The 26906-nt window shown below is 41.7% G+C and overlaps 1 protein-coding gene across 1 annotated transcript in view; it reads left to right on the top strand.

Moving 5' to 3' along the window:
- Nuf2 (NUF2 component of NDC80 kinetochore complex) overlaps nucleotides 1–25150 on the top strand; it is a 31747-nt gene extending 6597 nt beyond the window's left edge. Inside the window, exons 3-14 of the mRNA XM_021198845.2 lie at nucleotides 342–416; nucleotides 1384–1460; nucleotides 1829–1890; nucleotides 6407–6504; nucleotides 8061–8134; nucleotides 9347–9443; nucleotides 10511–10573; nucleotides 12220–12357; nucleotides 15807–15947; nucleotides 16987–17162; nucleotides 18461–18596; nucleotides 24651–25150. Coding sequence (XP_021054504.1) covers nucleotides 342–416; nucleotides 1384–1460; nucleotides 1829–1890; nucleotides 6407–6504; nucleotides 8061–8134; nucleotides 9347–9443; nucleotides 10511–10573; nucleotides 12220–12357; nucleotides 15807–15947; nucleotides 16987–17162; nucleotides 18461–18596; nucleotides 24651–24785 — 1272 coding nt within the window. The 3' untranslated portion in view covers nucleotides 24786–25150. The remainder of the gene's footprint in view (nucleotides 1–341; nucleotides 417–1383; nucleotides 1461–1828; nucleotides 1891–6406; nucleotides 6505–8060; nucleotides 8135–9346; nucleotides 9444–10510; nucleotides 10574–12219; nucleotides 12358–15806; nucleotides 15948–16986; nucleotides 17163–18460; nucleotides 18597–24650) is intronic.
- Nucleotides 25151–26906: the final 1756 nt, after the last annotated feature.

The raw sequence follows: 26906 nt of genomic DNA, 5'->3' as shown, positions 1-26906 counted from the left end.
AAAAAATAAAGATAAAGTCCCGAGTGTCCCAGCATTTCCATACTCCTGACAGAGTCTGGAAGCCTCACCTGTCTCCCTGCCTGGCGTGGTCGGATTGCTTGGGTTGGATTTGGATAGACTAATTCTCATTCAGAAGTAACCAGTTCCCTTGGCTGTTCACTACAAACTGATATGTACCACAAAGTGCCTTGACATTTGGAGAAATTATAAAGTATTTTGAGGGCAACTGGGTGATTTTTCTCATGTTCTTTTTATTGCACTCATTGACTGTAGCATTGGATGGTGACAAGGGTAATGAGAGCTCTCTGCATATGACCTTGACACTTTTTCTTCTGTTGTAGTATGATGTCTTGTACATGATTTACATGAGAGCCTTACAGTTAGTGTATGGAATCCGGCTGGAGCACCTCTACATGGTGAGTTAAGAGGTCAAACTGGGTTTTGCTTGTGTTGTTAGGGCAGTTCTGCACACAGGGCATGCTACCCAAAAGGTTGATAGTTGCTTGACTTTATTTCCAACAAATCTAAAATAGATCTCACTTACAAAGGACTTTCAGGCAAAGAGTAACATATGAGAATCCTTAGTAAAATAGAAACTATAATGAAAGACCAAACAACTCTTGGAAATTACTGATTCTATACAGTGTGATTGCAGGTCTGTCGGTCTGTTTCAGAGATTTTACTAAACACCTGCCAAGACTTCAGAAAAAAAATATTTTTGTAGGACAGTCTCTAAGATTAAAATGGAGGATAGACAGTAAGATTAAAGTCATTGAAATGTGGCAAACCAGATAGTTCTAGTAAGGAATACTATTTTTCTTGGTTGAGTATGTTTGTGATAAAATTATTAAGTCATTGTCCGAGGATCCATGAAGGTGTACCATCTGTAGGGTACCATTGGGATTCTTTTTTTTTTTTTTAATGTTTTGTTAGCCATAGGGGTCTTTGAACTCATGATCTTCCTGTGGATTATTATAGATACCTGCTACCACTATTGGCTTGTGATTAGATGTTCTTAAAGATCAAAGAGTTTGCCCTCTGTTTACTGTGGAACTTTGCAAGGGTTTAGTTTCTTTACAAAATGAGGTATCCCTTGTTCCTCTGAAGCAGGTCGTAAAGGTTAAAAGAACAACAGAGTCCAGCATTAGGCCTGATGTTATCCCATTCATTTAAAATATTCATTCATTAAATGCTCATCTGGAACCAGACATATATGACTACTGACTCTAGCTGTGCACTGCGAGTCATGTTGTTTCCAGATTTCATGGTAATGAATTAATACTGTGTGATTATATCCTATGGTTAAGTTTTCTTATAGCTCAAGGTGTCTCTCACTTTGTCTGACTGATTTGTGACTTAGATTTCATGATTTATCTCATTCAGATGCCGATGAACATAGAAGTCACATATCCACATTTAATGGATGGCTTCTTACAGATCAGAAGTTTGTTCTTTTACATGTGAGTAAGGGTGACTTTTTTCATCTTCCACACTGACACTTTACATAGTGCTCTGACATGATGTTTTAAGATGCCTTAAGTCTGGAATTGTTAGCTTTATGGTTTTGAAGAGTCTTAGTATCACCTAAAGTATGTACTGCTGAGTTGGAACTGACTGCCTTGATACTGCATGAATATGGTGTAACATGCAGGAAGTAGGCGTTGCACAAATGCCAAATGCACTATAGAAGCAGATATGAGCACTGCAGGACTGCACTGTAGTAGGATTTGACCTCACTTGGCCCTAGAACACTGAGAAGTATCTTCAAGAATATGTTTGAAATTAAGATGTTTGAATTCATGGGCTTCTCCGTTCTACATCCTTTAAGGGATTCCTTTATGCCCATTTGCCGGGTGAATGACTTTGAGGTTGTCGACATTCTTTATCCAAGTAAGTACATTTCAAATACTTTAATTTGCCCTTTTCCCTTTTCTGCCTATAAATATAAAAGAAAATTATATTAAATGCTTCTAAAATTTTGAAAGATTGCTTTCTCTCTGTGTTGATATTGCCTTACCAACTGTGATGCCCTTAAGACTTGATGGACTTTGTCTAAGAAATGTGGCAAGCACCAGCCCCACTAAGGGATGCAGTATAAGGAGGACAGCTATTTCCTCTCTGCCTGGGGAAAGTGGAGTTCTGAAGAGAAGCAGAGTACTTATGGTGGGCAGACTGAGCTATTTTCCACAGAAGGCGAAAACGACAGAGAAGGTTGAGCTGAGACGTAAGCATACTGAGCCCAGCTGTAGGTCTAAGAGAATGCTGGCTATTAAGAGATGTGGGCAGCGATAAGAAGAGAAAGGGCAAGGTGGGCCAGTTCCAAGTCTGTGTTGTTATGAAGACAGTACAGTTGTAAGGTTATTTTTAAAAAAATTGGGAGTCTAGATGCAAATGATGTGCAGGTGTGATGTTGAATCAATAGTGAAACTGGTCAAAGTTAACAAATTAGCAATTACTCTTTACCATGAAAAGCTTATTTTGAACCATTGATAGTCCACTGTTGTAATTATACATAACATTTCCATGAATCACAAAAGTTTCCTATGTCCCTTTTCGGTCAGTCCCCTATGACCATCATTCTGTGACAACATTAATGTGACTGTGTCCCACCTGCAGTATATAGTAGTTTCCATGGTGCTGGGTCCACCTTGGTTTGAGTATTATTTTTACTTTTCACCGTACTGCAGGTTATGTAGTGGTTTTAGTTTATAGTTCATGATGACTAATAAAACTGAGCATATGTTCATATATTTATTTACTATGATATATCATTTTTGGTAGAGTTCTGTTCAAATCATCTTTCTGTTTTTTAATGTTTTTTTGTTTTTTAAAACAGTTTATGTGTTGATATTTTGCCTGCATGTTTATCTGTGTACTGTGTATGTGCATTCCACACAGAGTTCAAAAAAAGAGTATCAGATCCCTTGGAACTAGAATTACAGGTGGTTGTGAGCTTCCGTGGGGCTGGAAATCAACCATGACTCCTGGAGGACCAGTGGTCAGAGCACTGAACCATCTTTCCAGCACCTTGTCTGTCTGTTTATTGAAACTTTAGATAGATATTTTTGAAATAAATTACCAGCTGGTTATGCAGGTAATTTTTCTAGTTTGTTGTTTGCCTTTTCAGTTTTATACTTATCTTTAAAGAGCAAAATACCTTTCAGTTTTGAATATTTTGATTGATTTTCTTTAAAAATTGATTGCGTGTCTTCCTAAGACTGAGCTTGGTCTGAGTGGCTGGGGTTTGCGTCCGAGTGCTGGGGGGATAGTGTCTTGTTTTGATGGTTTAATGTTTCAGGATTGCGTGTGGTGTGAGTCACTGTTGATATTTTCCCCTTTTCATGGGAGTGGCACTACTTGTTGAGACGTCACCCTTTCCCCATGAACTTACTGTGACACTTTCTATAAAAGGTCAGTTGATGTACTCCAGTAGACACAAACACAAAGGCATGGCAGTGTGAGGCAGTCTCGCTTCAGACTTGGGGCAGTGGGCACCTGAGTTCTTTGCTAGTGTCAGTGCACAGAGATGCAGCCACTTTGGCAGTTTCCAGCAAATGAAACTTGTTCCTCCCAGATGATCCAGGAGTTGGGCTCCTTTGTATCTACCCAAAGGGGCTCCAACTGTTCACATAAAGCCACACACAGTGATGCTTTCAGTGCATCAGTATTCAGACTACATCCCAGCAGTGGAATGTTAGGTAGTGCTAAATGGAAATGAGCGAGCAATCCATGAGAAAGCACAAGTGCACATTGTAATGGAAAGGGGGCCAATCTAAAAGGCTCTGTGATCATGTGATATATAAGAGGGAAAACATCAGTAATTGTGAGCCTTCATGGAGGAGGAACAATTAACTAGAACACAAGACCATTTTAGGATAGTAACCCCTCCGTGGTACTGCAGGGGTGGTATGTGCCTGCCATTTTGCAGTTGTCACATCCCACATATAGTACAGCAGCAGCGAGCACATGTATGTACATGCAGAGAGATACTGATGTGTTAGTGCACATTCTTCCTATGCCTTATTCCTAACAACAGCGCCAATCACACAGATGCTGGCAGAGAGGGTCTGAGAGGTGGGATACTGGGAACTACCAAATCCTTACTCAGACTTTGCTATGAATGGAAAACTTCTGAAAAATAAAGATGTATGTCAGACATGAATTGGATGTTTTTCTGGGCTTGCTAGTCGCTAGGTTCAGCCTTAGTTCTGTCTGCATATCCAGTTTCCTAGAACACTCATCTCAGTGTTTGTCTTTACACCATCCATCCTGCCTTACGATGAGACTAGAAATCGGGCAGATGGCACTTGTTCATCTGCTGCTGTCCATCCAGGCTGGCTCTGTCCCGATGTGGGAGCTGGAGAGCTGGAGCCTGTGCCTGCTGCTTGCTTCTTTGAGATGCCCCTCTATCACTTCCTCTGTGGTTTCTGATGCTCTCCTCCTCTCTGGAGTAGACCTGCATGCCATACTGCGGAGGACACAGTAGCCTACTGCTCTGCTTGTTGGATCCAGTGTGCATGCACGTGTGTTCTCTTGCACAGCATGTGTTTGCACGTTGTCACCGAGTAGGACACACCGCACGTTTTTTACAATATTTATCTGTTTCTACTTTCTTCGTCTTGCCGTATTTTGACTACTGACTTTAAAAAAAAAAAAAAAAAAGCTTTGAAAAAAGGTTTACTTATTGTGTGTGTGTTGGTATGGGAGTGTGTGCCTTTGTGTATTCTGTATACCATGTGTATGCATAGTGCCCATGGAGGCCAGGAGCTGCAGTTCCATGTGATTGGGAGTACCACGTGGGTGCTGGGAACCTAACTCGTCATCTGCAAGAGCAGCAAGTGCTCTTAGCCTCAGGGCCATCTCTAGCTGCTCTTATAGTCAGGGTCTTACTGTGTATCCCAGGCTCGCCTAGAAAGTGAAATCCTCCGGCCTCAATACCTTGAGTGTTGGATTCCTAGTGTGTCCTGCCATGCCTGTGTCACATTTAGTGTTAAAATCTAATTTTCTTAAGTCTGGCAATGTAGGTTAACAGCTTTCTAGTGCCTGAAAGGTGTGCTAACACTGTATCTATGAGGAAGACCAGTAATAAAAACCCTTGATACAAGAAGGGGAAATTTATTGCTGCATTATATTCTGGCTCCCTTATTCCTGAAAAGAAACCCACTCTTATTCTTTGTCTTTATTCCACTTAGTGTGTCTGTTTTATTTTCTTGTCTTTGCTTTTAAATTTTATTATGACTTCTTAGCTACTTGAATGGACTGTGGGCTTCTGGGAAATTTTGTGGTTGTCAGTTTTCCACACTGTTTATAGCTTTTGAAAGATTGAGACATTACCCTCCTGTCAGATAAAAAAATAGTTGTTGTTCCTCCTTTTTGTGGGATTTCATCACAGACTTGGGATGCTTCTGATCTGCCTCTGCTCACAGTGGGCTGCCGGGCTCCCCCTGCTGGCCTCTGCTCACAGTGGGCTGCCGGGCTCCCCCTGCTGGCCTCCACCCCACAGCTTCTCATCCACTCTCATCTCTAGGTCCAATGTGCTGTTGTTATCCTTTCTGGCATAATTTTTAGTTAGCTTCCTTTTCAGCTTTCAGAGTTGGATTTGGGTATTTTAAGGAACTGTCTTTTACCTTCGTAAGATTCGCTGTTGAGCAGATGGGCACTTTCATGACCCGATTTACAATACTTGCCATTGTTGCTATTTCAAGGTATTTCAATATTGTTTTCTTTTTATAGACCACATTGTTCTAGTTTTGCTTCTTATTTTTCTTAGATGGCAAACTTTATGCTATTTAATGCTGGATGCTTTTGTTTATTACTTTAAATATTTCCGGTTATTGTCTTACCTTAGTAGTATCTTTGTGTCCATATACCGATTAGAACCAGTTTCTTGAGACCTCTAGAACCTCCTTTAACTTTCCATAACCCATACCCTGGGAGTTCTTAGTCTCACCAATTCTAGTTGCTCTGGCCTCTCCAACTCCAAAATCTCATCTTATTGACTCTGTAAGAGCCAGGAAGTCCGTTGGTGTTTTCTGGTTTGGTCAGGTGCATCCATAGGGCTCCCGTCTTCAGCTCTGAAGGCGGTTTCTGTTATGCACTGCATGTCCTCTGCTCACCAAAGGTTTTGCTTTATTCATATTTGGGGTTTTGTTTGTTTTAAGTTTAGAGGGTGTGGTCTTTGGACTTCTGTATAACCAAAACTAGTTTGCTTCTCCTCCCCCTCTTTCCCTCCCATCACTTTCCTCCTCCTTTCTAAATGCAAAGGTAATTCCAGTGTAAGTGACACAGACATCCCTCACTTTGGTAAAGCATACAGTTTTATGTGCTTTAAGCGAAGTCATAGGGAAGAAATGATAGTTTTATACTCCGTTGTTTCAGTGGTTTATAGTTTTATTTTCTATTTTAGAGACAAACCGGACAAGTCGTTTTTTAAGCGGCATTATCAACTTTATTCACTTCAGAGAAACATGCCTGGAGAAGTATGAAGAATTTCTTTTGCAAAATGTAAGATTTAAGTATATTTGTTAGATATACATCAGGTCCACCATCTCATGTATGAATTATTAATTTGTTTTGAAAATTTGTCACAGATTCAGTTGTTACATGCGTGTTACAGTTTAATTTGGTTTTATATTTATATCTATATTAAGGTAGATGTTAGTTTGAGGATGAGACTTTGAAATCATATTCTTGATACCAGAAGAGAAGAGTTTTGTTTTAATGTTGTAGTTGAGACGTTATTCCTTGCATTAGGAAATAGATTATTTTTTCCAAGATGGTTGCAGGATGCATAGTATTCTTCAAATAACCGAGTTATCTGAAATTGGTTTGCCTTTTAAGCACAGAAAAGTTGGACTTCGTTACCCTTCCCGCCTAGCTTCTCAGTAGAAGCTGCAGCTCACCGCTATCACCCTGGCAGACTTTTTCACTGTACAGCTTACAGACTTTATGAAGATTAGAAACCATTATTAGGGCCTTCGTGCCCATTGCTCGGACTGTGCATGGGCTACACTCTGAGAAAGTACCAGGGTCACATCAGACCGTTTGGCCTAAGACACAGCCACATGGAGCTGGTAAAGACTTCTTAGTTCAAATCAGGCTTAGTTTAAACTTCGGAACCTGACACCCTCCAAAGCTTACATGTGTGTGCACACACATACACACACACACACACACACACACTTTAAAAGACACAGCACAGACATTTGCTTTCAGAGAAGGCTGAGTGAGTGTCCTTCCTGCCACTGTGTTGGTGTGGGCGTGCGTGCGTGCGTGCGTGCATGCGTCATGGTCTCTTTGCTTGAGTAAGTCGTTTCACATGACTTTTCATTCATGTGGTGGCTCAGAGATAGAAGTACCAATGGTCAGGACGCAGAAGACTCTTTTCTTGAGACTTGCCAGCGACTAACACAGTATCTAGACATTCTAGGGCTCAGCATTTGTGTCAGGTAAAGAAATTCTCGGGAACAGTGGCCCAGAGGTTGTACCTAACATGCACAAGCCTGAGTTTACTCTTCAGCATTTTAAAAAGGAGAAAAAGCTGTTCTCACTCATTTGTCGTAACTGCCTGACTACTTAAACTGACTGTTATTATTTTGTGTGTTGGGTAGGGGTTGTATGTGTGTGGTACGTGCATTTGTGTATGGGTGCATCCTGTGTGGGCAGAGGCAGAGCAAGGACAGCAGATGGCTTTCTCAGTCATATTGCCATCTGCTCCACCTTGTTGCTTTGACACAAGGTCTCTCTTTGGGACAAAAGCTTCTTCTATTGGCTACTCTGACTGACCAGAGAGCTCTCTGGACTCACCTGTGTATGCTCAGCAGTGTTGGGGTTACAGGTGTCTGCATCATACCCAGCTTTTTATGTGGGTGCTGGAAATTCAAACTCAAGGTTGTAGACAAAATAGTTCTATGGGCCTGGCCCTAAACTTACTATTTTTGATGGTAAGTAAATATTTTTCAGTCTGTGTTTGTAGTTTTTTTTTCTAATTTTCTATTTTTTTTTTCTAATTTCTATTGTGTGTTAAAACATGCTAATATGAGATTAAATTGTATTCATAGAAATCCCCTATGGACAGGATGCAGCAGTTAAGCAATGCGCACCAGGAAGATTTGATGAAACTGGAAAAACTCAAGTAAGCGGGAGCTTTCCAGATGAGATGAACATAGCAAGGGGCACAGGCCAACCACGTAGTGAGTCCAGAAGACAGTGCCGCTGTCCTCAGCGGGTGTCACCATCTTCCGGAGAGGTGGCAGGGCATTTCAGTCCCTGTTTCTAAAGACATGACAATGATTTCCCTCTCTAGCCCTGCGCTGGTTCTCAGGGGTACATTCTCGCTGGTGCTCCAGTAAATATGCTAGCACAGCAGAGCTTTGCCCTGTGGGGAGGGATTGTTCACTTTCCAGGAGCTACAGCCTGGGCCCCAGCATTACCCCCATCACTGGCCTTTTAAAAAGATCAAACTTTGCAGTGCAGTTTCTACTGTGCGGGCACTGTTTTGTGCTGTAGTAGTTAAATTGCTCTCTGGAGCCATCATAGACTGAAGACTGTCTGCACTGATTTGGAGCATCAGATTTTGTCTGATTCTACTCTGTTGATGTCTTTGAGGTTGTCTGTTTAAGGTCTCTGGTAAAATTGCCTCTGTAGGCAACAGTAAGCAAAGAGACTGATAGGGAGAGGCACATACTATAATTTAATTTAGCATGATAGAAAACAATCACAAACTAAATCACAAGAAAATGACAGTTGGGAGTGCATGTCTGCAGTACATGATGCGAAGCATTGCGGTGCCAGTGACAGAACTTAGGTGGTGATCCTAGTATGGAGGAATTCTTACAGAGGATTAAAAAAAAAAAGTAGACTCAAAATTGCTAATATTTTAGATAGTCTAAAGTAAAACTTCACCCTTGGTGTGAAAGAGACTTAGCTATGTCGGTGCTGATGGGAAGGATGGTATCGGAGAGCCGCTGACCTGGACTGGGAGGTGGACTGTGTGAGAGCCAGGGCCAAGTGAGGGAAGTTAACAACAGACGAGAGTGCCTTGGCCATTCTAGTAGGAGTGACAGAGGGTTGGGTGTGTTCATGGGCCTCATTAGATGGTAGACGGTGGAGTGCTTTCCTCTGAGTAGGTTTCTTTCAGTAGAAGATAGAGGTCATCTATTAAATGGCTTAAAAGTATGTAATTCAGAAACAAGGTGTCCAATCAGAGCCTTCCTCCACTCAGTGTTCAGAAACAAGGTGTCCAATCAGAGCCTTCCTCCACTCAGTGTTCAGAGGCATGGGTTTTACCTGTGCCTCTCACAGTTAGGAACTCACAAACTCTTTTGGCCTGTTTTGTTGTGTTTAGTTCGGTTCCAGTTGAGGAGCAAGAGGAGTTCAAACAGTTTATGGATGACATTCAGGAGCTGCAGCACCTGCTGAATCAAGAGTTCAGACAGAAAACGGTATCCATGGGACTTTAACGGGCACTGTGGGTGCACCCAGCTGGGGAAACCACGGCTTTCCTTGCTAAAGAAACAATATGTTGCTGTGCCTGTTTATACTGCCAGTGCTGTGTACATTCTGGATGCATAGAATTCTGGAGTAGTTTCTTGTGTTTGGTTCTGCTGTGAGGCTGTGGTACCCTGGACACTAGCAAACCCTCAAGGGGCGTGGGGGGTCAGTTTACATATGGGTAGGAAATACAGTAGTGTTTAGCATTTAACCTGCACTAGTTAGGATACTAGGGTACTTTGTTCCCAGCTTCCGTGTTAGCTCGTGGGACTTTCCCTGTGCCTCTGTGAAGCTGCAGTTTGAGTTTGTTATTTAAAAGAGTGCATATCAGTAAGAGGAAATGATGACTTTCAGATCTCAACCGACTCCAAGATGACTGAGTTTTTGTGCTGCTCAGTAGATATCTCACACATCTAATGAGCTAGTGATTATAATTTAGGAAGAAATTCTTTCTCAGTTTTCATATTAATTTTTGAAATGCTACAGTGGTATTAGGACAGATTCTGCAGGGTTTTGTTTTATGTTTTGCTTTTTCATTATCACTACTAATGTATTGACATAAACAAAAGGAAGGCTGATTTTTGGCTCACAGTTGCAAAAGGTTCAGTCCACCATGGAGGGGAGCAGTTATATAGTGGGGACAGGAAGCTGGAAGGAGCGCTCCCAAAGTGCAAGGCAGCTCACATCTTCCCAGGGCCCTGCTTTCTCAGGCAGGAAGCTCTGCTGCCTTCTAAGAGCGTGTTCAGATTTGGTCCATCAGTGGGTTGGACTGTCTGTCCGTTAGGTGAGAGTCTCTGGTGAGCTAGTTGTCTCCAGAATGCCCCTCACAGGTACACTGACAGGCGGCTGGTGTTCCTTAACCCAATTACACTTAACGAGACTCACCACCGGGATGAGGAAAGGGACTCTTAGACTCTTTTACCAAGGAAAAAATTCCTCTTTTTATCATATGAAGAAGTAGCTAGTGGTTTAATTCTAATGTTTTGAATTATTATAACACAGTTGTTTCTTCTCTTAGACACTGCTGCAGGAGGAATATGCCAAAATAAAATCAGATATTTCAGAGAAAACCAAGCATTTAGTAAGTATCTTTTCTATTCCCTAGTATTTAACATCTGAGTGTGCTGCTGTGTCTTAACTGTGTGCAGACAGTCATGAGCAGTTCTGTTAGCTTTTCCCCTCAAAAATGAAATTAATTTTTATCTTTTTTTCAACTTAAAGACAGAAACTATTATGAAAGAAAACAACACAAACATTCAGAAATATATGAAGAAAACAGAAAGGACCCAAAGTTAACCATACAATCGGATATATTGGATACATACCTATCTACCTATCTCTATATATGTAGATGTATGTAGATAAATAGATATAGATAAGTATACATGTAATGGATTATTTTTCTACTCTATACATATCTGTGTAATTTTACACAAATAATATTATCCTCAATGAGTCTCAACCTCACGCATACCCTTAACGTTGTAGTAAAGATAGTTAGCAGGAGCTTCGGAATAGCCGCATCTTATCAGTGGCCGCATTAAAGAGTTGGATGTATGTGTATCGTTTCTGTTATCCATCTTTTCCCTCTGGTTTTGTTTCTTCTCTGTATTCTAACTTTTGTATGCTTTAAATGTGTATGCTTGTTCGTCAGCCTATACTAAAATCTTAACTCAGGATATGAGGATTAGAGGAAATGCACATTTATTCTTGGCTCCTGTTGCCAAACTCACATTTAGACGGATTCTAATTTCTATTTTTACCAACAAAATACAGGTATGTCCATCTTTCTACACACTTGCTAAAAATAAATGTTTTCAGTTTTTACATTTTTAAATTTTTTTCTTACTGTTCTATAGGGAAAATCTCCTTTTAATTTGACTTCTTTTAATCTAGTGATTTTTGACCATCTTTGTAAGTCTTATTCTGTAAATTAGGCTGTTTGTAGACTTCTGTTTTGATATGTGTATTTCTTTTTACACTTTTAAATTGTTTAGTCACCATTTTAACGTCACTGTTCCTTTGGGTGTTGCCTGTACTGTTTGTCCAGAGAGGCAGGGAAGATGTCGTGTTGGAGAGAACTTGAGTTTTCTCTACCGTGTAGGTAGATCACAAGACTTGGCAGCAAGCACCCTTTCCTACTGAGCTATTTTACAGGCTAAGAACATTTTTTTAAGTTAAAAATTTTAGAATTATACAAGCCTTACATATAATAATACATTTTGTCATAAAATATTAAAAATCACATAGTGAGAGATTTCAGCGTAGAGAAGGGCTTCCTTCCCTCAGCCCACGCTGCTGGGTCTTACCATGCTCATGTTCTCTTGTGTTGCACACACGCCTTAGCTCCTATTACTTTGGTTGCCAGGGGACCAAAAGTAGCTTTTTAGAACTTCAGCCAGGTCACATGGTTAGTAGAAAACACATCAGATACATGATTTTAGTGTTGCCTGCACTTGCGTTGATTACGAAGGGGCGTAGAGGACATAGGAGGAGAGTTTTCAAGGGTCTGTCGGGGTTCTTAGGAATGGGATGCTGCAGCATCTTAGCAGGACCATACTGATCTCAGAAATGCCACTGAGGACATTAAGTGTCACTCTGAAGAATGAAGCAGGCTATAGTAGGCAAAAATCAGTTTACCCTGTGACAACAGGCATGAGCCTAAGTTCTATTATTGAAATGGTAATTTTATTGTCTTACCTGATTGATGAAAACATTTCTCAACAGAATGAACAAAAGTTGTCATTAGTTTCTTTGAAAGAAATTCAAGACAATTTGAAAAGCAAAATTGTGGACTCTCCAGAGAAGCTGAAGAACTATAAAGACAAGATGAAAGCCACCGTCCAGAAGCTCCGCAGTGCCAGGGTCAGTCGCCTTTACCTCGTGGCACTCTCTGAATTACTTAGTGTCTGTGCATATTTCTCTCCTGAATTTCTATGCTCGTCTCTGACGTGTGTGGGTAAAGGGGAAGAATGCAAGCAGGACAGCTGTGGAATCCCACTGCGGCTCTGAGGTTTTGGCCTGGTGGAGCTAGAGGGAATGCCATGTTTGTGTGGGACTTTATCACGCAAGGGTTAGAGGAGAAAGGTATTACACATAATACACAGTTTTACAAAGAAAAACTAAAAATACAATGTGAGCTATGAAATCATAAAGTGTTGGTGAGCGCAGGTCACATATGAGAAACCTTCTTTTCTTCTGATAGGTTTTGCTTCAAATATAAAACTGCTGTAGAGAAGTTAAATCAGTTTTGAAAATAAGCATTAAAAAATATAGGATTCTTTGGAATAACAAAATGCAAGAATTCGGTTTGTATTTGGAGGAATCAGGAGAGGGCAGTGGAAGTTTGTCTCAGTATCTAATCATTCAAGGCAGAAGAGATGTTCCCAGCCAGGGGCTGCTTTGAGGAGTGGACTGAGGCAGGGGAAGGACAAAATTAGATGAGGTGGGCAGACAGCTTGGCTTCTCTCTTCAAACAAGGTTTAAACCTATCAGTAAAAGGAAATTCTATCCATGTTATCCAGGTAATTCCCAATAATAAAAATTGTCACTAAAAATTGAGAAAAAATTCATCAGACCCAAACGGGAGTATAGAAAGAGATCGGAGGATCTGTGGGGAATGGCTGTCTTGTTTCAGGACAGTTCTGATGGCCCTGGGTGTTTACCTAAGTAGCAGCACCCTTGCTCCTCAGCGTGAGGAGGCCCTGGGTCTCAGCCCACCCGCCATTAAGAAGGATTCTGTTCAGTCAGCTATTCCTCTAAGGAGAAATCAGCTGCGTCATTTCTGAAAATATATCCTTATGTGAATTAGACACTTAAAATCTTCACAGATTTGAACATTTATATAATTCTTGACCACATGGAATACGTATACCCCAACCCCACAGTCTGACTTTGTAGCCTAGACTAACCTAGAACTCCTGATTCTCTTGTCTCAGCCTCACTGAGGGCTTAGATTTTAGGGAAACTGTCTTTACATTTACATGAAAGCCCAGAGCTTAGAGAGAAAAGACCTGCTAAGGCACATTTCCTGTGCCCATGAACTGCTCTGGTTGCTTTGTGTCAGCTTGCCATTATCCTAGGCATGTCTGGGAAGAGAGAATCTCAACTGAAGACTTGACCTCCATCAGACTGGCCTATAGGCAAGGCTATGGGACATTTCTTAATTAATAATAAAGGAGGTCCCAACTCACTGTATGCAGTGCCACCCTGAACAGGCGGGTCCTGGATTTTCTAAGAGAGCAGCCTAAGCAAGCCAGTGAGCAGTGCTCCACGGCCTCTGCTTCAGTTCCTGCCGCCAGGGGCCTGCCTTGAGTTTGGGCCCAGACATGGGCCTTACAACCCATGTTGGGTTGTAAGATGTAAGCCAAAATAAACCCTTTCTCTCTTATGTTGCTTTTAATTTTATCTATTTTTATTTTATGTGTATGGATGTTTTGGCTGCATGTTTGTCGGTGTACCATGTGGGGCTAGTACCTTTGGAAGCCAAAAGAGGGTATGAGATCCCCTGGGACTGAAGTTGTTGACAGTTGTGAATCATCATGTGGGTACTGAGAAGAGCTAGTTTTCTTAACCACTGAGCCATGTCTCCAGGCAACCCAGCTTGGCTTTTGGTCATAATCTTCATCACAGCAACAGGAAGCAAAGGGAAGCAGAGGAACTGATCCATTATGCACAAAAGGCATTTACAAATTCATTTAAAAAAAGAGAGAAAGAAATGAAAATTGAGCGATATGATTAGGTCTTTGATGAGAAATTAACTGTTTAGTAAGATCAGGCAGGTATGGCCTAGTCAGGAGGCAGAAAAATGTCTGCATTGGTAGGTGGTTGTAGTGAGTGAGTGAGTGTGTGTGTGTGTGTGTGTGTATTGGTAGGTGGTTGTAGTGAGTGTGTGTGTGTGTGTGTGTGTGTGAGTGTGTGTATTGGTAGGTGGTTGTAGTGAGTGTGTGTGTGTGTGAGTGTGTGTATTAGTAGGTGGTTGGAGTGAGTGAGTGTGTGTGTGTGTATTGGTAGGTGGTTGTAGTGTGTGTGTGTGTGTGTGAGTGTGTGTATTGGTAGGTGGTTGTAGTGAGTGTGTGTGTGTGTGAGTGTGTGTATTGGTAGGTGGTTGTAGTGAGTGAGTGAGTGTGTGTGTGTATTGGTAGGTGGTTGTAGTGAGTGTATGTGTGTGTATTGATAGGTGGTTGTAGTNAGTGTGTGTGTGTGTGTGTATTGGTAGGTGGTTGTAGTGAGTGAGTGAGTGTGTGTGTGTGTATTGGTAGGTGGTTGTAGTGTGTGTGTGTGTGTGTGTGTATTGGTAGGTGGTTGTAGTGAGTGTATGTGTGTGTGTTGATAGGTGGTTGTAGTGAGTGTGTGTGTGTGTATTGATAGGTGGTTGTAGTGAGTGTATGTGTGTGTATTGATAGGTGGTTGTAGTGAGTGTGTGTGTGTGTATTGATAGGTGGTTGTAGTGAGTGTGTGTGTGTGTGTATTGGTAGGTGGTTGAAGTGAGTGTGTGTGTGTGTGTGTGTGTGTATATTAGTAAGTGGTTGTAGTGAGTGTGTGTGTGTGTGTGTGTGATATTTTCCTGAATATATATTTTTCTCTAATTTTAAAAGATTATCTTTCTAGAGAAACAGATGTTAATAATAGTTATACTTAAATAAACAGGACTATTTTAGTAGATAATGACTTCCCTGTAGTATTCAAAGGTAGTTTGAGGATGGACAGAACAAACCTTTGGGTTGTTTTGGTGATGCTGAGAATCAGACCTTGGATGTTGTAGGCACTAGACAAGCATTTGCAGGGGGGCTCTGCCCAGCCGCAGTGAGCCCTTTCCCTCCACATGAAGATTCTTTGAAAAATTAACAGTGGACTGTCAGCTGAGGAAGTAGTGGCAGTTTTCTTTGTTAAGGATATTTAGAGTTTAAAAAGCATAATTGAGAAAGGGCTCAAAAGTTAAGAGCACTGGCTGCTTTTTGAGAGGAGATGGGTTCTATCCCCAGTGCTTGCATGGTGGCTCACAGCTGCCTGTAACTGCAATCTAGAGGATCCAATGCCCTTGTCTAGTCTCCTGCACCAGGTATGCACATGAGGTACATGCAAACAAAGCACACATGCACAAGAATGGATGGATGGATGGACGGACGGATGGATGGATGATGGGTCACTATATGCTTGATGTCAGTAGTTGCACCTTGCTAGTGACCTAGGAACTTAGTTGTTTTATGTTCTTGAACTCTGAGTAGCAAATGCAGAAATTATTGAAGAGCAAATGAATTGACTTTGTGGGTTCAAAACAGAGTATTAAACTGCTCTTTTCTTCCCTTCTAAAGGAAGAAGTGATGGGGAAGTATGATATCTATAGAGATTCTGTGGACTGCTTACCTTCCTGTCAGCTGGAGGTGCAGCTGTATCAAAAGAAATCACAGGCCCTTGCAGATAATAGGGAGAAGCTGAGCAGTCTCTTAAAGGAGGTTGGTATTGGGCAGTATGTCTGTCGTTTGTGACAGCTGTCACAGTGCATTGGATTCGCTTTCGTCTTTTTTGTTTTGTTTTGTTTTGTTTCAAGACAGGGTTTCTGGAACTCACTCTGTAGACCAGGCTGGCCTCAAACTCAGAAACCCACCTGCCTCTGCTCCCAAGTGCTGGGATTAAAGGCGTGCGCCACCACTGTCTGGCTTGGATTCACTTTCATCTTATGTTTACTATCTTCCTAAAGAAAAACTAAAGTTGTTCTGTAGTAGTGTGTTTGGAGGAGTCAGGCATCTCCCCCTAAGCATTGGGATGTCAAGGCATACTGTAACCTTCAAATGAAATAAGTAATAGATTAACATAACACAATTTATTAATGAGTATATTCGCTCATCCTAACCAATGTGATCACTTATCATCAGTGGTATAAAGTCCTAGCTTAGTTCCCAACCTTGCACCTAGGGTTAATAGAGATGTCAAACTTTGAGCAGAGTCTCCTCTGGGTATGAGAGGCAGGACTGTCATCTCGGTGTCTCCCATGCTTGAAATCGTTTTCAGATCTTAATTCAGGCCACTCCCAACATTACAGATATTACAGTAAAAGTTTGTTGGTTTTTAGAGAGAGGGCTGTTGAGCTCCTGTCGCTTGTCAGTCCTGGCAGACCAGCAGGGGAGGCTCACTATGCCAGCCGGGCTCTTTCCCTTGGGACAGTTGTGTTTCTCTACTGAGCTTTCAGGGCTGGAAGACTTAGCTCCATTTCACAATTGTGTTTTACTCTAGCTCTCCCTAGAAACTCTCCCTCCTCCTTCCCTTCTCCCCCTCCCCCTCCCTCCTCCCCCTACCCCTCTCTCCTTCTCCAACTCCTCCTCCTCCTCCTCCTCCTCCTTCTTCTTCTTCTTCTTCTTCTTCTTCTTCTTCTTCTTCTTCTTTTCTCTCTCTCTCTCTCTCTCTCTCTCTCTCTCTCTCTCTCTCTCTTTTCCTTTTTTAACTAATAAATCTTGTTTGGTTGTGTTGACTTTAAATATTCTTCATAAAACACAGAGCTTGAACTTGGAGGACCAGATTGAAAGTGACTCATCGGAACTAAAGAAACTGAAGACTGAAGAAAATAATCTCATAAGAATGATAACTGTAAAGAAGGAGAAGCTTGCTACCATGAGATTCAAAATCAGCAAGAAGCAGGAGGATGTGAAACAGTACAAGCAGGCCATAATTGAGTATGAGCGATTCCAGTGTGGGGCGGAAGGTGCAACCAGGAAAGCTCACAGGCTTTCAAAACCACTGTTTCCTTTTATCATCCACTAATCCATCTATCTATCTATCTGTCTATCTAATCTGTTTGTTTTCATTCTAAATAGTTGTTTTTATTTCCATAATTTGCAATAATTTTTTGTATTGCTTTCCACAATCATCACAAAATGACTGCACTGTCAATGCAAGTCCTGGTCTAGATGCACAGCTACATTCAAAGGCTTTCTTTTAGGAAACATGAGCTTAATGTTTGCCTGACAGTCTCATACTTAGGCCAGCACAGAAGAGGAATAATTCTGTCCAACTTAAAATCTCTATTCTTTTCTGTTTCGTTGTTGTTGTTTTATTTCCTTTGTTTTCAAGAAGAATTCTGCCTCTAGTGTCTGAGATACGTATAATTCTGTCACTATGTAAAAATAGGACCACAGGGTTTTTCATTTATCTGTTTGATTATTGATTGATTGGTTGGTTGGTTGAGGTTTTTCTGCTTGTTTGCTGCCTTTTGAGACAATTTCTTCATCTTAATCTTTAAAGAAGTTGGGACACTGGTGTTTATTTCGGTGTACTTGAAACATAGTGACCTAGGGAAAAAAGTGCACTAGAAAAATAATCTTGCTATTATTCAGGTAGAAATGAACACATTGCTAAGTTCTTCTCAAGTATGTAAGATATTTCACCATTAGTCTCCTTGTCAATCCTTGGAATGTGCATTTAGAATACGTGCCACAGATATGTCTAGGATGTCAGTCCTTTAGACCTTAAGTGTGCACAGCATTGGGACTATCAAGTATTTCCATGTATGTGAAAGGAAAAGACACTGGGGATTGTCTGTATCTGGCCAAATGTGCTGGAAAGTTGTATTAATGCACATTCCCACTAACAGTGTCTAGATGTGCACACTGAGGCGCTGGAGCTGAGCCTTCAATTTAAAGAAAGTTTTTAAAGAAAGTATGTTTTGAGGGCTGGAGTGTAACGTAGTGGTTGAGCATTTTCCTAGCAAGTGCCAGGCCCTGGCTTTGATCTTCAGCTCCACAAAACAAGGAAACAGGAAGAATCACTGTTGAATGAGGTGGTTCCACATGCCATGGTGTGACTACAGGGTACCACACTGGGGTTTCGTGGGGTTTGTCTGCTTGCTTTGATATCTGGAAGGGTTCTGAGCTTGTTGAGCAAGTACCGACATGATGGCTCTGGGTTCACTAGCAGCCTCTGGTCTTTTAAATGCTTAAGAGAGCTTATGTCAGGTGTCTCTGTTCCCTTTTAGAGACTGCAATAAAGTTCAAGAAAAGAGAGATGCTGTCTGTGAGCAAATCACCACCACTAATCAAGAAATCCACAAGATTAAATCTGCGATTCAACAACTGAAAGATGACAAGAATAGGGAGATGCTGAAGTCTCAGGTGGGTGCTTTTAGGAGACTGAGCCCATGAGGTTAAACTGTAGATGGTGTTACCTGTGCAGGGATTTGCCTTCTCCAGAGCAGCACTTGACGTCACGTGAAGGCCTTCACTTTTATGTCCATGTATAGCAGCACTCGGGATACCCTCTGATAATCACAGCTATGCATCTTTTCTGCCTTTTTCCTTACTTGCCTTTTAGCATATCACAGAGTATCATTCTTTGGGGTAAATTGGTTGCTTAATAAAGGTTCTGAAGTCATTAGGTAGTTGGACTTTACTCATGATGTCTAAATAATAGCTCTAAAACCTTTTACCAAAAGCTACTAAAAATAGGCACACTCTGTTCAGAATTCCTAGGCCTCGTCTTTTCACTCCTTTCCACCTTCCTGTTTCTGAGCTTGCCTGACATGTGGTAGTTGTGCTCGCACTGCCACTGTCTCGCTCTGTCCACACAGTCTATGAAGATGTAAGGCAAGCAGACCTGAGGTGCTCTGCCTTACTTTCTGAAATCAACCAGGCTGTGATGTCACTCGTTCTAGGTGGAGTTGTTGAGCTGATTACTAATAGATTCAAACTAATAACTCGCTTGAATTTGAGCTATCCTTGTTAAGTCATTAAAGGTGTCCAGGCTAGCTCATATTTCTGCTAGCTCTGTGCACATGTGTCTCACCAGTAACACAACTTTCCTGGCAATACCAGCTGTGCTTTAAAACTCAGCATGGCATCTGAAATCATTCCTAGAATGGCCTTGGGTATAGTCTGTTTTCCATAAATATTTGTAAAGTTGAAAGGGCACTGAGCACTGTGTCCTAAAACTAGCTGTGTGTTGCAGTTCAGTGAGGAGTTTTAAAATGAGCAAGCCCCCTCCCAAATACATTGAATTAGATTCTAAACAATAGGTCCCACCACTGAAGTGAGTTGTCTGTTTATCTCTAGAATAGGATGGCATTTGAGAGCCACTGATGGGCTCTGTAATTGTAATTGTTTTCTGTGGATGGAGCTCATAACCACACAAGCTGTTCTGCTACAGCTGTAGTTGTTAAAATGTTATTTCTCATTCTGAATTTAAAATAGTCAGTGTCTGTCCTCTGGTGGACTCAGATCTTCCATCTGGAATAATCTATACCCTGTTGTAAGGAATGACCCATAAGATGGTCCTGTGTCTTTCAGGTGTCTCTCATTGTATTTAATAGATGTCCAGCCACTCCTTAATTTTCAGATTTATTGTTTTCCTGTTTATGGTTACTGCTTCTTACCTGTCATTATTTACTCTGCAGAATGTAGTACAACTGCAGTCTTCCCAAGTATTGTTGTAGCCCCAGAAGCACAGATCTTCTGTTCACAGAGCCTTGTTTTGGAGGCTGGGTTGTCAGCAACAGTGTCTCACCTTCTGTTCATGTTCAAATTATGATCAGTTAAAGACTACATCTTCCTCACAGGCGACTCTGCCAAGTTGTTTTTTCACCATACCATACTGTGATGAAATGATTGCTCTCAACTCAAGATCTTAGTATAATGTCTTGCAGGCCTAATTTCAGGCTGTATTTCTTTCAGCCTAGATTCTCAAAATGCCAAAATCAGTTTAAATCTCATCCACACTAATTATTTCTCCATGTGTGGTATCAGTGGACCCTGGCTGTGCTGTAGCCTCCTCCAGAGCACACAGGGTGTGCTCAGAGCTTAGGCCCACAGTGCGGCTTGCTGTGCTGTGCTGTCCTTTCTTTACCTGCCTGCACATGTCCATTAGCTCCTCAGCAGCCCGAGATTGGCTGCACATGTGAGGGGGAACTGGAGTGCATTTGGTCAGAGTTCTCTTGCCTTCTTCTCATAGCCATGCTTCACAAAGATGCACAGTACAGATTGTCAGAGTGTTCCTCACACTGGCTGCCGGACGCAGGGCACCACTGCCCTGCTTTAATGTTTGGCTCACATAGATCCTGCATCTAGCTTCTCGCTCCTCTTCTCCTTGGACAGCATTAAAGATCTATTTCCTGTTCCGGCTAGTAACAACAAAATTATATAAGGTTCCAAATCTTCCCTGTCTTTTCTCTTCTTCACCCCTCTTCCCATTTCATTTTTTCCCTCCAGTGTCTTCATAAATTTCTTTTAGACTATTTGACATATTTCTAAGATTACATAATTTTTAATATTTCTCATAATCATTTTATATCACAAGGAATTGACATTTTAGACCTGCTGGAGATAACCCTGGCTGTCAGACTCACAAAGTTAATATTATGATTTCTTTGTCTTAGTGATACTCTTCATGACTGACCCATTTTATTCATGCACTCATAACATAATTTTGTTAAGTCTTATGAACTATAGCAAAATGCTAGCTTTCTTCCTTGAGTCCACTTTTAAATCCCTGTGTTGAATACTAAGCAGTGCCTGTGTCATCCTTCTGAAGCAATGCTTTCCTAGTTCGTTTTCTTGTTTAAATCAGGGCCTCCCTATTTTCTTACAGTTTATAGTCATTCATAATGAATGGATTACCTGAACTTTATAGTCAGTATTTAACAATAGTATGTGCACCCCTGGATATCAAGGTCCCTGTGGGCTCGGGAGTCAAGTTGGAGACAAGGATGTTGTCCCTGCCTCTAAGAATTTTGTGATAAGCAGATCATTTCCATCCTTTCGGGTCTAGTAGGAGGTGTGCCTGACCTCACGTTACACTGCAGAGTCAGAGACAGAACAGTGCGCTGCCACAGACACAGGTCAGTAGGCAAAGTAGGACAGACAAAGAGCTTGTAGCCAGAGCCAGCTGGTTTGTTGTTTTTGTTTTTGTTTTTTTAACAAAGATGCCACAAAAGGTCGCTGAAGAAATGTCAGCCACAAGATGAAAGGATGGACTATCCAGAGACTACCCCATTCGGGAGTCCATCCCATCATCAGCCACCTAGATACTAATGCTCATGCNAGCAAGATTCTGCTGAAGGGACCCTGATATTGCGGACTCTTGTGAGGCTATGCCAGTGCCTGGCAAACACCGAANTGGATGCTCACAGCCAGCTATTGGATGGAACACAGGGTCCCCAATGGAGGAGCTAGAGAAAGTACCCANGGACNTGAAGGGGGCTGCAACCCTGTAGGTGGAACAACAATATGAACTAACTAGTACCCCCTGAGTTTGTGTCTCTAGCTGCATATGTAGCAGAAGATGGCCTAATCGGCCATCACTGGGAATAGAGGCCCCTTGGTCTTGCAAACTTTATATGACCCAGCACAAGGCAAGGCCTGGGCCAAGTAGTGGGAGTGGGTGGGTAGGGGAGCAGAGGTGGGGGGGGGGAGGGGTATAGGAAACTTTCAGGATAGCATTTGAAATGTAAATAAAGAAAATAATAATTAAAAAAAAAAAAAGAAAAAAAAAGAAATGTCAGCCACATTAACAAAGGTGCACAAGAAACTGGATATCCCCATGTAGAAAACTGAAATAGGACCCTTCCCTTTCATCCGGCATCAAAAACAAACTCCAAAGACCATAGCATAAGACATGGTGTTCTGAAACTGCTAGAGGAAAAAACTAGAGAAAATACTTGAAGATCCAGGCCCTAGGGAAGGTCTTTTTTTTTATAGTATTCAGCTTGCTCAGGACTAAGACTGACTGTCCACAGATAGCACCTCATAAGATCAGAACCCTTCCACAGAGCAGGCAGAGCTGTCCACCAAACAAAACACAACTCATGGAAGGGAGAAAAACCTTCTAACTGCACCTGATAGAATGGTACCCGGAGCATAGGAGCAATTCAAAACACTGGACAAGAAAACAAACGTGTAGGCCAGGAGATGGAACTGAGCTCTCAAAAGAAGAAATGCAAATCACCAATAAATGTTTTTAACAATGTTCAACATCCTTAACCATCAGGGAAATGCAAATTCAAACTATAATCTGTCTTATCACAGTCAGAATGACTAGCTTTAAGAATAGAATTGATGCCAGAAACTGGCAAGAGTATGGATGGAAGAAAGCCTCTAAGAATTAGTTAATTTATTTGTTTATGTATTTATTTATGTTGTATATTTATTTATGTGTGTATTTATTCATCCATTTAGTGTGTAAGCACATACCTTGCTTATGCTTGAAGACCAGAGGACAACTCTGTGGAGTTGGCTCACTCTTCTTCCACTATGACGTATATTTTGGAGATTGAGCTCAGATCCCAGGCTTACCAGCAGCACTTTGTTACTGTACTGGTCTGAAGGACCCCTGTTCACTGCTCACAGGACTGTAAGGTGGTGCAGCCACTATGAAGCCAGTGTGGGGTGGTTAAAACTAGGCCTGCTGTCTGACCCAGCTGTAGACCCTTGGTCGTATGTAAGACAGGCTGTTGCTGTGGTCACTATACTTGCTTATGGCTGCTCAGTTGAAGTCATCAAGAATCATCCTAGATGTCCACCTACAAAGGAATGGATAGTAAAACTGTGGTGCATGTACACAGCGCATTGTTATTCGTCCATAAATAAAATAAAACTTGTAAGAAAATAGATGCTAGTGGAAAATGCTTTATTGAGTGAGGTGACCAAGACCCAGAAAGACAAAAACCACGTTCTAAGTGTTAAATGTGTGTACTTACGTGGAGTGAGTGTGTAGATAGCAAGACCTAAACAGTCTGTGAGGGAAAGAGGAAGCTTTAAGGGAGAGGGGTAATAGAACACAAGCGATACCAGAATGGAAGGGGAAATACCAACAGTATATTTGAGACAGAATTTCTTTATGTAGCTCTGGCTGTCCTAGAACTCACATAGTCCAGCCTGGCCTCAAGTTCTGAAAGCCAGTCACTTCTTCTGCCTCCTGAGTACTAGGGTTAAAGGCGTGTGCCACCATGGCTGGCTTCCAACAGTATATTTTTGATCCATGAAATAAAATACTTCTAGAATCAATGGATGATGTTGGGTGTAAAAGTCCATGAATATTGTAAAATTCTAAATCTCTCAAATTTCAAACATGAGATCATCAGAGCAACACTCGGGTGAAACATTGCTGGACTCCGAGTTAGGCCTTTCTGTCCTGAAACTGCTGGCTAGGTAGGCACTAGACATGTGTCTAGTGCACCAGAGAGGCTAATGGAGTTAGGATGATAATCTAAACTTTTGAGACAGGGTTTCTCTGTGTAGCCCTGGCTGTTCAGGAACTCACTCTGTAGTCCAGGCTGGCCTTGAACTCAGAAATCCGCCTCCTTCTGCCTCCCAAGTGCTAGGATCAAAGGCGTGCGGCACCACTGCTGGGCTTATAATCTAAATTGTTTACTTTTAAATAGCTCCATATAGCTAGTACTATAGCAAACAACAGTGGGCTAGGCTTGGGTTTTCTTTCCATCCCAACCCTCTGCTTCGACTTTACAAGAATATGCCAGCTGTCATGATAAACCCCCACTTGTGTATAGACACTTACTTGGGTATTCTAGAATATATAGTATTCAGAAGGCTATATCCCATCCCCTTTAACACCCAAGAGTGTGCTCAGGGCGATGGCCACATGTTGGCTTCTTGTGGTGTGTTGCTGGATTTGGGTTTCCTATTCCGTTTATCGTGCCTCTGTCTGTGTAACTAGTTCCTCCTTGGAAGTGTGTTTATTCTCAGGAGGAAAACATTGCTTTGATGTACTGAAATGGCTTGGTGTGTATTTGCAGATTATATTTCCTTTTTTAGCTACACTTGGCTTTGATGGTTTCTCGAAAGTGATCTCTTTCTGCCTGCCTTCCTCAGCTTTCCTGTTTGTGGGAACAAGCACATAGCCTAGTAGAACTAGGAGCTTTAATTGATTTATAGCCTTTGAGTGTGCTGATTGCTTAAAATAGCATTCACACAAGCCAGTCACTGATACACCTGATTGTTTTTACAAGATTTAAGAAATAAAGCTTTCAGAAACTTTTGTTTTCTTGGTGGTTCATAGTTTATCTCAGCTGTATCAGCTGTAGTCGTTGGTCCTGGGTAGAAAGGCTCTAAGCTCTTTCAGCCTTGTATTAGAACTAATATGAATGGTCATTGAAATATTTTCAACTCGGGGATAGGTCCTGCTGTCACATGGAGTGACTCATTGTCATTTGTCCTCAGGAGATCTTTGTAAACTTGAAAAGTGCTCTGGAGAAGTATCATGAGGGCTTGGAGAAGGCAGCGGAGGAGTGTGGTGCTAAAATAGAGAAGAAGGCTGCGGAGTTGAAGAGGAGGATGGGCAGAGTGCTGCCCTGAACAACCACAGCCCTCCCTGCTGCCCTTCTGCTTCTGTTTGGCGTAGTTATATTGAAGCTAATGGAAGTACCTGCAATATCAGCTAACTAACACGGGTACCGCTGGTTCTTATTTATCTTTGGTGTCCTTTTATGTGGCGTATATGGCGGTGTGCTTACTGTGTGTTAGCCTTGGTGATGGGGATACAACTCCGCCTTGCAGGCTACACTGACTTGCTTTCCCAGGCTCCAACATGCCATGTATTGTATAGACTTTTACTACAATTCAAATAAAGTGTACAGCTTTTATGTCCCTACTCTCTCTCTTTTTTCTATATAGTGGTTGGAATAAATAGATACTGAACTCTGTGAGTTTTACTACTGTTATCCTGGATGTTGTTTCTTTGACATTGGAGTCCCACATCCTTGAGCCTGACTGTGCCGTATGCTTTTTGATTACATGCTCATTTGACGCTTGCTCACTCAGCCTTCCCTACATATCTGATTGCTGTTGTTTAGGTAGAGAATTATGATGATCTCTGAAGACTTATTAGCAAAAATTTGAACTGCCACCAAAATTGAAGATGTTCCAATTAGTAATAAGGACACATGCTCCACTATGTTCATAGCAGCCTCATTTATAATAGTCAGAAGCTGGAAAGAACCCAGATGTCCCTCAACAGAGGAATGGATACAGAAAATGTGGTACATTTACACAATGGAATACTACTCAGCTATTAAAAACAATGAATTTATGAAATTCTTAGGCAAATGGATGTATCTGGAGGATATCATCCTGAGTGAGGTAACCCAATCACAAAAGAAGTCACTTGATATGCACTCTCTGATAAGTGGCTATTAGCCCAGAAACTTAGAATACCCAAGATACAATTTGCAAAACACAAGAAAATCAAGAAGAAGGAAGACTATCATGTGGATACTTCATACCTCCTTAGAATAGTGAACAAAATACCCATGGAAGGAGTTACAGAGACAAAGTTTGGAGCTAAGATGCACTAAAGGATAGACCATCCAGACACTACCCCACCCAGGGATCCATGCCATAATCAGCCACCAAAAGCAGACACTATTGCTTATGCCAGCAAGATTTTGCTGAAAGGACCCTGATATAGCTGTCTCGTGTGAAGCTAGGCCAGTGCCTGGCAAATACAGAAGTGATTGCTTACAGTCATCTATTGGATGACACAGAGCCCCCATTGGAGGAGCTAGAGAAAGTACCCAAGGAGCTGAAGGGGTCTTCAACCCTATAGGTGGAACAACAATATGAACTAANCAGCACCCCCAGAGCTCGTGTCTCTAGCTGCATATGTAGCAGAAGATGGCCTAGTTGGCCATCATTGGGAAGAGAGGCCCCTTGGTCTTGCAAACTTTTATGTGCCCCAGTACAGGGTAATGTCACTGCCAAGAAGTGGGGGTGGATAGGGGAGCAGGGCCGGGGGAGGGTATAGGGGACTTTTATAGCATTTCAAATGTAAATGAAGAAAATAATAAAAAAATTGAAGAAAAACAAAAGAAAAACAACTACATACATAAAAAAATTGAGATGGTCCTGATATACTTTCTAATGTAATTATTTGAAAGAGTAAGTTTGTAGGGTTTCATTTTTCACTGATGCAATTGGCATGCTTTGAGTAGAAATAAGACAGTTGTGGACAGAAAATTCAAAGTGAACCAAAACAGCGTTTTCTTCTTTATGACTTTGTTATCTTGAGGACTTTGTTACAGTAGCACAAGGATGCTTAGCCAGGCTGTGGCCTTCTGCACTAGATCCTGGCTTCTCAAACTGTCCTTGCAGAATGTCATAGAGAATTCTCAGGAACCAAGGAATGTGGTAAACTTTTGAAAGAAACACAGTGGCCCTTGCTAGCTGACACCCACCATTGAAAACTGCTAGCTCAGAGTGTTCACACTTGGAGTGTTCAGCTGCTAGGCTGTCATTCCAGTGGTCTGTCCTTACCCACCGAGCGAGTGACAAGAGACATACGGATGTGTGCATATGTCTGCAGGGATCAGAGATGCCCAGTGTGGGTGCCAGGAACTAAATTCAGGTCCTCTGCAAGGACAGAAAGGTCTCTCATACACTGAGCCATCTCCCCAGCCCCTAAAATATTAGGAACATTTA

This window comes from Mus pahari, chromosome 5, assembly GCF_900095145.1.
Source record: "Mus pahari chromosome 5, PAHARI_EIJ_v1.1, whole genome shotgun sequence".
In the NCBI taxonomy this organism is placed as follows: domain Eukaryota; kingdom Metazoa; phylum Chordata; class Mammalia; order Rodentia; family Muridae; genus Mus; species Mus pahari.
The sequence above is the reverse complement of the archived record's forward strand: the minus strand, read 5'-3'. Positions and strand labels throughout refer to the sequence as shown.